We start from the raw sequence: 13,988 nt of genomic DNA, 5'->3' as shown, positions 1-13,988 counted from the left end.
AGTTAGTGTTTTGGTATCCATTTTGTTTAGTAGTTTTGCTCATTAATGTTTTGAATATATCTAACTGTGCTTACTAAAGTATGTAAAGCCATTACAGTATATTTTCATTATTGTTCATGTATAAAATGAAGAAATGCCACATGTTTTTACTGTGTATATAAATGTATATTTTCTCCCTACAGTTCACGTTCTGAATGTTTTCGAAGTCATTCATTACGACACAAAAGCAGTGGTCCATCAAATGGTATCTCATCAGAAGAAATTTGTAATATATTGCTGACTGATTCAGTTCCAGGTCTTCCAAAACCAATTTATGCTAATGTGGCAGATCACAAGCAAGATTCTACGAGAATTACAGTACTGAATAATGGTCTACGTGTAGCATCTCAAAACAAATTTGGACAGTTTTGTACAGTAGGAGGTGCAGTTCAAACTTTGAATAGAAATGTGACACATAAACAGGGTCACAAATTTGTTGTAAGAAATGTGACACATAAACAGGGTCATAAATTTGTTGTAAGAAATGTGACACATAAACAGGGTCATAAATTTGTTGTAGGAAATGTGACACATAAACAGGGTCATAAATTTGTTGTAGGAAATGTGACACATAAACAGGGTCATAAATTTGTTGTAAGAAATGTGACACATAAACAGGGTCATTAATTTGTTGTATGAAGGGAGGGTGATAATGTAAATGTTTGTGGGAGGGTAAATTAGCAGCATAAAGATAGCCATAATCAATCTCTTATTACTTTGTTTCCATTTTGCAGCAATAAAACTTCGGAGATACATACCCCCTTAAATTTATGCCCCTTACAAGAGAAGTAGTGTTTGCTCTGTGAAAATATCTGATCTAACCTCAAAATAATTTTGACAGCAAGTTCACTAAAACCTGCTTTTTTTTTATTGTATATCGATAAGTTACTGGGAAAAAATGTTTTTGTAATTTTTTACAACAGAAGTTAAACTTAAGGGAATAATATTACTGTGTACGTTAAACTTAAGGGTATAATATTACTGTGTACCTGTTAATGATTTTGAATTATTAAAGAAAGGACTAATGGTAACAAGTTCTATATTATGAAAACTGTAACCAGTTTATTTTGAACCCTTTTTAACTGTAACCAGTTTATTTTGAACCCTTTTTAACTGTAACCAGTTTATTTTGAACCCTTTTTATGGAACAACATTATTCACATCGTAGATTCATAAGCTGTTGTATTTCAACGAACATCTATTCTTTTTCAGCTCCAATTTTTAAATATCCAAATTATTAAGTCTTTTGAGTTGCTTTCAGAAACATTTGCATTTCTTTAATTCAGTCAACCTTTGACATCATGTCTGTAACAAGTTTTAAAATTTTCATGTGACATTTTTGTTGATCATGTATAAATTAGTTTTACAAGTTAAAGATTAGGAATGTGACAGGTTGTCTTCAATTATCACAATAAATGGATGCACAAGTTTATTAAGGTGTTGTAGTTAGCTCCAATGAGTAAATTTAAACAGTTTGTGTACTAGTGAAACTTAAGACCCCCTGATGGTTTGCTTGAACTATATGAATAGGAAGAAATATTTGTTTTTAATAAAGGTTCTTTAAAACTCACTATATTTATAGTTTAATAATACATTACACTGATGTTTTTGTAGCTTAGATTCCAATATATCAGAATTTAAAAGTGACAATTCCAGGAATACCCACAGTTACATAACCTAGAGATTGACCCCAAATATTTTTGTTAAAAACTCATTACTCTAAATTTGTTTCATCTTAAACTTGGTTATTGAATTTAGAAAGGCAGAGTTAAGTTGGAACTCATCTATGAAGTAGAGATTAGTTATAACAATGAGTATGACAATTATACATCTATAGAAAAAGGTTTAGTGTGAGAATTCTTTGAAAATCTTTCTTAAAGGTTTCTAAAACATGTCAGCAAATATTCCAGCATTATTTAAATTTCAAATTACACAAAATGAGGTATTTTTACCGTTATTTCCTTTATGAGAAACAGTTGACTATTCATATTCAACAAGAAGGATTTTTTTCTTTTTGGCTACTTTAAAGGACTTTAATATGTTAAAATATGGATTGGGTCCTTAAAAGATATGGATGGCAAGTTTAAAAAATTGTGAGACAGTTTAGCTTTTAAATATTTTGTTCTGCCATTACAATGAAAGATGTTAACAATATTTCTGATCCTAAATGTTCGAAATGATATGTTGAAGTTGATCTGATTTATGAACAAATTAAACTAATAGTAGTAAATACAGAGATTAAAAATACAAGGTTGTGCAGATTTCTTCAGGATTTAAAAGGTGGTTGAAGATTCGATACCAGTGCCTTTTTTATTTTTTCAGTTTGGTTGGTTATTAGACATTGAATAGTTACTAATGTTCTTTTTGGTTGGTTATTAGACATTGAATAGTTACTAATGTTCTTTTTGGTTGGTTATTAGACATTGAATAGTTACTAATGTTCTCTTTGGTTGGTTATTAGACATTGAATAGTTACTAATGTTCTTTTTGGTTGGTTATTAGACATTGAACAGTTACTAATGTTCTCTTTGGTTGGTTATTAGACATTGAATAGTTACTAATGTTCTTTTTGGTTGGTTATTAGACATTGAATGGTTACTAATGTTCTTTTTGGTTGGTTATTAGACATTGAACAGTTACTAATGTTCTCTTTGGTTGGTTATTAGACATTGAATAGTTACTAATGTTCTCTTTGGTTAGTTATTAGACATTGAATAGTTACTAATGTTCTTTTTGGTTGGTTATTAGACATTGAATAGTTACTAATGTTCTCTTTGGTTGGTTATTAGACATTGAATAGTTACTAATGTTCTTTTTGGTTGGTTATTAGACATTGAAGAGTTACTAATGTTCTTTTTGGTTGGTTATTAGACATTGAATAGTTACTAATGTTCTTTTTGGTTGGTTATTAGACATTGAAGAGTTACTAATGTTCTCTTTGCTTGGTTATTAGATACTGAATAGTTACTAATGTTCTCTTTGGTTGGTTATTAGACATTGAATAGTTACTAATGTTCTTTTTGGTTGGTTATTAGACATTGAATAGTTACTAATGTTCTCTTTGGTTGGTTATTAGACATTGAATAGTTACTAATGTTCTCTTTGGTTGGTTATTAGACATTGAATAGTTACTAATGCTCTTTTTGGTTGGTTATTAGACATTGAATAGTTACTAATGTTCTCTTTGGTTGGTTATTAGACATTGAATAGTTACTAATGTTCTTTTTGGTTGGTTATTAGACATTGAATAGTTACTAATGTTCTCTTTGGTTGGTTATTAGACATTGAATAGTTACTAATGTTCTCTTTGGTTGGTTATTAGACATTGAATAGTTACTAATGTTCTCTTTGGTTGGTTATTAGACATTGAATAGTTACTAATGTTCTCTTTGGTTGGTTATTAGACATTGAATAGTTACTAATGTTCTCTTTGGTTGGTTATTAGACATTGAATAGTTACTAATGTTCTCTTTGGTTGGTTATTAGACATTGAATAGTTACTAATGTTCTCTTTGGTTGGTTATTAGACATTGAATAGTTACTAATGTTCTCTTTGGTTGGTTATGAGACATTGAATAGTTACTAATGTTCTCTTTGCTTGGTTATGAGACATTGAATAGTTATTAATATTATTTTTCATGTACATTTACTACTGAGAAGGTACTCATTCCAATGTTGTATGAATTCAAAGGAATGGAAATGAACCCTCAAAAATTACAGGTTGCATGGTGAAGTTTATATTAGTTTTGGTTAATAGAGTTTTTAAAAAGTTAATGTTTTGTGTAACATGTAACACTTAGTTTTTGACTAAGAGGTGCCAAACCAGTGAGAATGTTCAGCATGTAAGAAGCTTGGTAAATCATTTTTGGGGTTTACTTCAACTATTTGATATTCAGAAATTAATTTTAATTGAAATTTTAAAAATTATATAAGTTTATACATGTTAGGTTAATAAGTACATAACATGCAAGGTACTTCTCAGAATAATTATTTATTCTTGATAGAATTATATGTAATTAATTATTTTGTTTCACTGAAGAATATATGAATATAAATGTTAAATGTTGTAAGTTATATTGAGTTGTCTGTATTTGTTTATTAACAACAATTAGTGAAACATTAATATTTGTCTCCCAATAGTTGTCATCGACTCAGGTTCGAGGTATGAAGTTGCATATCCTAGCGGAATCTCTCACTTTCTAGAAAAATTGGCTTTTAATGTGAGTATTTCTTTTTGCTGGATAGTTTGTTTCTGATAGCAGTTAGTTATGTAATTAACAGATATTTTAACTTAGTCATCAGACCATTAGTTTAGTATTTGTATTACAGTGTAAAATGAAAAAGAAAGGGTTAAAAAGTGCTGTTTTTTTACTGTATATAAATCATAAAGATGGTATCATCCATAGAAGTAGCCATATTAAGTAGACCTTGTTTTTTTACTGTATATAAATCATAAAGGTGGTATACATAGAAGTAGCCATATTAAGTAGACCTTGTGTTTTTATTGTATATAAATCATAAAGATGGTATCATCCATAGAAGTAGCCATATTAAGTAGACCTTGTTTTTTTACTGTATATAAATCATAAAGGTGGTATACATAGAAGTAGCCATATTAAGTAGACCTTGTGTTTTTACTGTATATAAATCATAAAGGTGGTATCATCCATAGAAGTAGCCATATTAAGTAGACCTTGTTTTTTTACTGTATATAAATCATAAAGGTGGTATACATAGAAGTAGCCATATTAAGTAGACCTTGTGTTTTTACTGTATATAAATCATAAAGGTGGTGTCATCCATAGAAGTAGCCATATTAAGTAGACCTTGTGTTTTTACTGTATATAAATCATAAAGGTGGTGTCATCCATAGAAGTAGCCATATTAAGTAGACCTTGTGTTTTTACTGTATATAAATCATAAAGGTGGTGTCATCCATAGAAGTAGCCATATTAAGTAGACCTTGTGTTTTTACTGTATATAAATCATAAAGATGGTATCATCCATAGAAGTAGCCATATTAAGTAGACCTTGTGTTTTTACTGTATATAAATCATAAAGGTGGTGTCATCCATAGAAGTAGCCATATTAAGTAGACCTTGTTTTTATACTGTATATAAATCATAAAGGTGGTATCATCCATAGAAGTAGCCATATTAAGTAGACCTTGTTTTTTTACTGTATATAAATCATAAAGGTGGTATACATAGAAGTAGCCATATTAAGTAGACCTTGTGTTTTTACTGTATATAAATCATAAAGGTGGTATCATCCATAGAAGTAGCCATATTAAGTAGACCTTGTTTTTTTTACTGTATATAAATCATAAAGGTGGTATACATAGAAGTAGCCATATTAAGTAGACCTTGTGTTTTTTACTGTATATAAATCATAAAGGTGGTGTCATCCATAGAAGTAGCCATATTAAGTAGACCTTGTGTTTTTACTGTATATAAATCATAAAGGTGGTGTCATCCATAGAAGTAGCCATATTAAGTAGACCTTGTGTTTTTACTGTATATAAATCATAAAGATGGTTTCATCCATAGAAGTAGCCATATTAAGTAGAACTTGTGTTTTTACTGTATATAAATCATAAAGGTGGTGTCATCCATAGAAGTAGCCATATTAAGTAGACCTTGTTTTTATACTGTATATAAATCATAAAGGTGGTATCATCCATAGAAGTAGCCATATTAAGTAGACCTTGTTTTTTTACTGTATATAAATCATAAAGGTGGTATCATCCATAGAAGTAGCCATATTAAGTAGACCTTGTTTTTTTACTGTATATAAATCATAAAGGTGGTATCCATAGAAGTAGCCATATTAAGTAGACCTTGTGTTTTTACTGTATATAAATCATAAAGGTGGTGTCATCCATAGAAGTAGCCATATTAAGTAGACCTTGTTTTTTATTGTATATAAATCATAAAGGTTGTGTCATCTATAGAAGAAGCCATATTAAGTAGACCTTGCTTTTTTACTGTATATAAATCATAAAGGTGGTATCATCCATAGAAGTAGCCATATTAAGTAGACCTTGTTTTTTTACTGTATATAAATCATAAAGGTGGTATCATCCATAGAAGTAGCCATATTAAGTAGACCTTGTGTTTTTATTGTATATAAATCATAAAGGTGGTATCATCCATAGAAGTAGCCATATTAAGTAGACCTTGTGTTTTTATTGTATATAAATCATAAAGGTGGTGTCATCCATAGAAGTAGCCATATTAAGTAGACCTTGTTTTTTTACTGTATCTAAATCATAAAGGTGGTATCATCCATAGAAGTAGCCATATTAAGTAGACATTGTGTTTTTATTGTATATTAGTCATAAAGGTGGTATCATCCATAGAAGTAGCCATATTAAGTAGACCTTGTTTTTTTACTGTATATAAATCATAAAGGTGGTATCCATAGAAGTAGCCATATTAAGTAGACCTTGTGTTTTTACTGTATATAAATCATAAAGGTGGTGTCATCCATAGAAGTAGCCATATTAAGTAGACCTTGTTTTTTTACTGTATCTAAATCATAAAGGTGGTATCATCCATAGAAGTAGCCATATTAAGTAGACCTTGTGTTTTTACTGTATATAAATCATAAAGGTGGTATCATCCATAGAAGTAGCCATATCAAGTAGGCCTTGTTTTTTTACTGTATATAAATCATAAAGATGGTATCATCCATAGAAGTAGCCATATTAAGTAGACCTTGTTTTTTTAATGTATATAAATCATAAAGGTGGTATCATCCATAGAAGTAGCCATATTAAGTAGACCTTGTTTTTTTACTGTATATAAATCATAAAGGTGGTATCCATAGAAGTAGCCATATTAAGTAGACCTTGTGTTTTTACTGTATATAAATCATAAAGGTGGTGTCATCCATTGAAGTAGCCATATTAAGTAGACCTTGTGTTTTTACTGTATATAAATCATAAAGGTGGTGTCATCCATAGAAGTAGCCATATTAAGTAGACCTTGTTTTTTTACTGTATCTAAATCATAAAGGTGGTATCATCCATAGAAGTAGCCATATTAAGTAGACCTTGTTTTTTTACTGTATATAAATCATAAAGGTGGTATCCATAGAAGTAGCCATATTAAGTAGACCTTGTGTTTTACTGTATATAAATCATAAAGGGGGTGTCATCCATAGAAGTAGCCATATTAAGTAGACCTTGTTTTTTATTGTATATAAATCATAAAGGTTGTGTCATCTATAGAAGTAGCCATATTAAGTAGACCTTGTTTTTTATTGTATATAAATCATAAAGGTTGTGTCATCTATAGAAGTAGCCATATTAAGTAGACCTTGTTTTCTTACTGTATATAAATCATAAAGATGGTTTCATCCATAGAAGTAGCCATATTAAGTAGAACTTGTTTTTTTACTGTATATAAATCATAAAGGTGGTATCATCCATAGAAGTAGCCATATTAAGTAGACCTGGAGTATTAGTGTTATTTGCAGTTCAGTTAAAAAAACACCTCATTAATCATTTACATTTTTTAAAGAAGGAGGTTAGTTGATTTTGATACCAATGTAAATTAAACAGTTAGTTGATTTTGATACTAATGTAAATTACACATTTAGTTGATTTTGATACTAATCTGTTTAATTGTTACTCTGATGTGAGTTAACTTTCTCAGCCCCTGTTGTCTAGCAACCAAAGTAAATTAACTTTATTACATGTGGGGAACTGTCCAAATGAGTTATTAAGCCTGCAACTTTTGGGTATTGTCCTGTAAATAAAAAAAAAAAAAAAATCCTGGAAGAATAAAAGAATATACCACATAACTTGGTATGGTTTACATACCATGTATACATGTACAGTGAAGAAAATGTGTTATTTCAAAAGAACAATTTTGGAATTCTTTTATCTGTTTTTTTACCTGTACTTCAATTCTAAAATTAGTTTCTGTTTTTTTTATTGTCTTCAACTCCAACACAGAAAAGACAAAAGTTATACCTAAGACTAGTAACCAGCTATAAATTTTTGTATGCCAACATTTGAAGTAAGCATATTTTGCTAGCTAAAAGCTAGTCGTGCGTGTTAGTTCTTGGCTACATACCATCAAAGAACACTGCTATTTTGTTTATTAGTTGGTCATCCAAACATGATTCAGTCCAGTAGACAGTGGTCAAAATAATTGTTTTTAGTATTTATTAAATTTGATTTTTTTTTTTTTGCCATAGGATAAAAAATCTTTACATATGTTATGTATGTGCAAGTTTCTATACATTTTTCAAGTTTTAAAAACTTTCTGGAATTTCATTTAACAATCTGCTGATCTCGGAATATATCAGAATCCTTCTTTTTAATTTGGGAAAGTAAAACTTATAAAAGTCTATAAATCTGTTTTTGTTCCTTTTCACACTAGGGTTATTTTGTCTGTTCACTGGTCAGTTAGGTATCATTTAGTTCAGGTTACAACATTGTGTACTATTGGTAGGATGTATAATATATGTCATCAACCTGTATAAAACTGCCCATTCAGGAAGCTCCAACAAATGGTATTATGACATAGATGTTCATACATTTTTGCATGTGTTCGTGACTTGCAGCCCAAGCCATCAGTTGTTACAATGTTCATAGTTGTAGTTTCAGTTGATTGGAATTTTTGAGTTTGCCTCTGTTTTGAAAGGTTGAAACTTCTTTTTGTCAGTGTTTCTGAAGACTGCTTGGGAAACTTAAATTACAGTCCAATGTTGGGATTATCTGAAACTTTACCATCATAAATTAATATACCCCAAAACAAAGTTGTTATAAGTTTGCCTTTCATGTAATTCATACTTTGTGTAATGAAAGCATTTATGACCGAAGCTTTTCTAATCAAACACCAACAAAGTTCATCAGACCAACCTCACGACCATTTGGACTCATTACAGTTTACATACTATCTTCACAAAATTTGGTAGACTTTTAATAAACATTACAAGACTTTTGTATATGAAAAATGAGATTGTTTAAAGTATTTTTTAATACTTTAGCCTACTGGGGCAAAAGGGTTAAGGGCTCTAAATAAACATATGAAAATAAACACATAAACGTCAATGGAACATGGTTACAAAATGACTTGCACTTGTTTTGGCAAGAAAGTAAATATGTAATTAATTTCAATGATTGTTTTGTGAATTATAAAAAGTTTTAAAACATTAAATATGTATGTTTTTCTTTCTTTTGATTAACATTTTTTAATTAGATTGTACTCGGGATACTTGCCAGAATCTCTATCAAAACATGACAGTATGGGGGTCTGAACATTATTGGTTGAAATATTACATTTTTGTGTTAAATAAAGCAATTAATCTATGACAGCAGACATCTTGCAACAAGTAACTTGGTTGAAATGTGTGGTTATTATGGTGATTATGTGTACTTGTAATGTTAAATGTGCCAGAACTTCTCAGAAATAATTTTTGGAATTCATAATAATGTTCTGAAGAAGAATATATTTTACTGCTGAAAGTGTATGAATCTTTTGTATAATAATATTCCAAGTTTTTCTACATACAAACAAAGTAGTTGGAATTATCAAATATGACTTTCACACCTGAGTGAGTGACTTCATTTATTGAAATTGTAGCTGAAATACTTGTAAAGAACTTAAGCAGCTTTGTATCACAAAAATTGCTGTTTTTTGATTTTATATATATTGCAATCTGTGGTGTCTGTCTGAGGATTTGTCTGTCTTTTGTTTAAAAAGTTGCACATGTAGGTAAAATTTAACATTTACTTTTGAAATAACGAGGAAACATCATGAGAATAAATATTTTACACTAAATTGTTCGGAATCGATCACGGTATCACTGGCCACTTAATATGTGACATGAAGAATAACGAACTATTCAAAAGTGCTCCAGTTTTGAGTCTCACTTGAAAACCATTACAGTTTCTGTGTGTGATCTTGTGTGCTAACTTCCCAACCAAAATAAAAATGTTGATTTTACTGTATGTTACTATCGAGCATCTTTTAGTATGACTGAAATATTCAACACTTTTTTTTTACGGTGGTAGGAAGAAGTAGCTCGCAGTTTGGGTTGTAACCGAAACCAAGAGCACAACACAGTTAACCTGTTTTAAAGTTTATGAAGTAAGTTGAATTGATATATTAAACTTTTCCTGTCACTGGGGACAGGTAATTATTCTTGTAAAACTTAATGTGTAAAAGTTAAAGTACCATTGTGCTCTTTTCCCCAGTCAACAAGAGATTTTCCTGATAAAGATGCAATTCTTCAAGAATTGGAAAAACATGGTGGTATTTGTGACTGTCAAGGTTCCAGGTAAGTTTCTAGATTCATAACTTCAAAAGAAATGTGATTTGTTTGTCTCTAGTTGAAGAGGTGACATAAAAGTTTCTACCAACTCACTTATTTAAAGTTGGGAAACTAGTTTCGTAATGAGGATTTAACGGTTAGGATATTTCTCCACAAAACAGCATACAGAATAGATGTTGCAAAGTATTTGTTCTTTGTGTTTATGTCATATTTCTTTGCTTGATGTAAGTATATTTTCTTGAGTACTGGATGGTACATTCTTGGTTTTTGTTTTCACAGAGATACTATGATCTACGCTGCTTCAGCAGATTCCCGTGGATTAGAACCAGTCATTAAACTGTTGGCTGATGTTGTCTTGAGACCAAAGATAACAACGGAAGAGGTTAGTTGTTTGAATTGAAGACACAAGTTTATGGGTATAATAGATTCCAAAAGTTAAACGTGTCTCCATGGGCTTCTGTATTTTACACAGCCTTGTAACCACCGTGTAACTATGGTGGTTTACATATTATAATTCTGAAAATGCTTGATATATCTTCATGAAATTTTTCAAGTTTTTAGTAAACATTCAAAGTCCTTTGAAGACAAAAGTAATAACACTTTTAATATGGTAATGTTACTAAACCTTTGTCCACATTTGCATGGTGTCAGGTGCTGACTGCACCAAGTGAAAAGTAATTTTCAAGTTAAGGTTAAATTTTCTTTTCTTAATCTGAATATTGTCAGATGTCTTTTACATAATTTCTAAAAACATTGAAACAAGTATCAAATGTTTATCTGTTATTTTCTCTACTATAACTATATGCATTTGGTCAGTTTGACTGGCCTTGTAGTTACCATAAACAGTTAGGAATTAAGTTGTTAAAGGAAATCACAATCATTTATTCTAGATTGAAGCTTGTAAAATTGTTCATCAGTTTATATTTAGTTTTATTGGCATTTCAGCTGTGCCTGACTAATAATCCCCACCACACAAGTTGTAAATTGAATGTATTGATTTACATAATGCGTGATCTGCTCGTAAACATATCCCCTTGAATAATTTTTATCAGTATTATTTTCTCATTGTCTTACCTAATGTAACCTAATAAGTTTATAATCCTCACATTTTAACTTTTATAATAAAATACAGATGAAAAACAATATAACACCTAAGTTTTTTTGTTTTTGCTACTGACTGTCAGTGAAACTAATTTTTATACTGATTGCACTACTGTGCTAAATAATTTCGTTTTAACTGAATAATGGACATAAGAACACAGGATAATAATATGTAATAATATCATAATTATTGCAGTGTAGAAATTAGAAACTTTTTAGGTTAGATTAGATAAAGAATAAGAATAATAATGAAAGTTTTCATGAAGTGTGCTTGCAAGCAGTTCCCAAGTAGCTTGTACTTTATGTGATTCCACAGGGTAACATGAGCTGCAAATTCACCAAGTGAGTTACAGCTCATATGTGCATATGTTAAATAGGCATGGCACAAAGGACAATAAAACAAAGTTTAAAGGTCAATAGAGGTATACTTTTACAAGTTCAAACCTATTTAAGATAAACAAATGTAGTTTCATGTAATCTGAAGCCATTCTGGAAAGGGTAATTTAGATTTCTTTATATTTTTAGTGGTTACGAGGTTGGTCAATTTGATCAACCTTTTACAGAGTTAAAGTGGACAAAATATAAAGTTTTATGGAATAAAATCGAAATTTATTTAGAAGGTTTTAAAGATTAGACAAATGAAATTTGAGATTTTTCAGGTGAAAAACCCTTTGTACAGTAAGCACTCTGACTATATATTCATGAAGAAATCTTTAGTGAAGATACTTCATCAAAACTCTGGGTTTTTGTCTACAAATGACACTTAATGATTACTGAAAGTCTGCAAAATTTTGAGACAAACAACAGAAGTTACAGTATGGAAACTAAAAGTCAGTTTGGGGTCATGAACTTGACTGATTCAACCAAGCCTGTAGCAAGAGAGTTAATTAAATTCTGATTGTAACATTGTATAAGGGTTACGAAATGTATAGAAAATGGTACCTGTGAAGAAAGAGTTAATTATAATTTAGAATAATATATTTTTAATGTCATAATTTTTCTTTTTCCAAATTTGGGATTTTTTGCTTCAGTTTTCAAATCTTGATAGAAAAAACAAAACTTATTCTGTTTCTATTATTTGATTAGCACTTGTTAACTGTGAACACTGATGTTTGGAATGACTTGGAAATAAATAATAAAGTTTATGAGAAAAATTAAATGTTCAGTAGTTGGATGTTTGGTTTTCAGTTAATAATTTTTAGAATTTGTTCATGTATTAATTGACTTGCCTACTTATTCCTGTTTATTAACCACTGTCACACCTATTTAACTGCCTCTTTTATCCTTAAAGTTCATTAAACAATTGAACCATATTTGACCTTCAATTTAATTTGATAATATTTTTAATCTACATTAGTTTTGAATTTAGAACAACAGTTTAATAATCATTTTACATTTAGGGATGACATGTTTAAAGCTAGTTTTTATTGTCATCATTTTGTTACAGGAAACTTGCAGTTTGAACTTTTGTTTTATTCAGTGATTTAGATCAATTGTTTCTGCATCTTTTTGTGAAAAGTAAAAACAACTGATGAAAGTAAACCTGTGGTCACATAACCAAAAGCTATTTCTGTGAACAGTTATTTCATCTTGTAGTGAAAGGATTTTATATACGCGACAGAATCTTTGGTAATTCAGAAGTCTTGCGTGCAATTTCCTTGTATTTTGGAATTACACACCATACTCAAAGTACATCCAGAGCTGTATGCTCTGGTATTGTTCAGGTCTCTGGCACAAAACTAAAGAAAAATTTTTCTTTTAGCTGTTGGTCATATAGTAACTTCAAACACCTTATAAGACTGTTCACAACTGCAATCATTTCATTCTGATGTAAATATAAGCGAGTTATGCATCATTTAACTGAATGTTATCAAATGGTTGTATCAAGTAATCTTCCAGTTTCCAGTTAAAACATTTGTAATTAAATAGCACAGGACAGTCATACATGGTTTCATAACAGTGTTACAAAGAACTTGTTCAACCTGAGGAATAAATATTGTTGCAGCTCAGCTTTGTGTTTATGCTAGGCCTGCGTTATGTAGAACGTAAAGGATACGTACCCAAATTGAATTGAAGATATTGAAAAATAACCAACAGAATTTAATAATGTGTTTCAAAATCAGCCAAAGATTCAAGAAATTGGCTTTTTGAATTTATTTTAGGGTTACCACTCAGGATAGTATCTTCTAATGTTGCTGCTCTGTTCTACACTGATTTAGGGTTACCACTCAGGATAGTATCTTCTAATGTTGCTGCTCTGTTCTACACTGAATGATAAAATAATTCCATAACAGATGTACATAAACTGATAATAAACCTTGCACTATGCACCTTCAGACTTGCATAAAGATTTCCAGGGAAATTTAAGGATAACTTTTAGATATTTATTGCCAAGATGTCAAATCTATTTGCTCCAAATATTGAGTAGCAAGATTTGAAATTTAGTTATTAGTTGTCATATAGATGGTCTGATATGTCATAAGCTGTAAAAATATTTGACTCATTTCTTCTGTTTGTTTAGCAGTGGTTGGATTCTTAACTGTTCATTGTTGGTATTG

The 13,988-nt window shown here is 30.0% G+C and overlaps 1 protein-coding gene across 2 annotated transcripts in view; it reads left to right on the top strand.

Annotated features, from left to right (window-relative positions):
- LOC143245327 (mitochondrial-processing peptidase subunit alpha) overlaps positions 1-13,988 on the top strand; it is a 31,730-nt gene that overhangs the window by 2,640 nt on the left and 15,102 nt on the right. For both annotated transcript variants that reach the window (XM_076491540.1, XM_076491539.1), the window contains exons 2-5: positions 183-421; positions 4,180-4,259; positions 10,253-10,335; positions 10,609-10,711. In XM_076491540.1, the coding sequence (XP_076347655.1) occupies positions 183-421; positions 4,180-4,259; positions 10,253-10,335; positions 10,609-10,711 (505 nt within the window). The remainder of the gene's footprint in view (positions 1-182; positions 422-4,179; positions 4,260-10,252; positions 10,336-10,608; positions 10,712-13,988) is intronic.

Source organism: Tachypleus tridentatus, chromosome 2, assembly GCF_004210375.1.
Source record: "Tachypleus tridentatus isolate NWPU-2018 chromosome 2, ASM421037v1, whole genome shotgun sequence".
NCBI lineage: Eukaryota > Metazoa > Arthropoda > Merostomata > Xiphosura > Limulidae > Tachypleus > Tachypleus tridentatus.
This window is presented reverse-complemented; position numbering and strand designations above follow the sequence as displayed.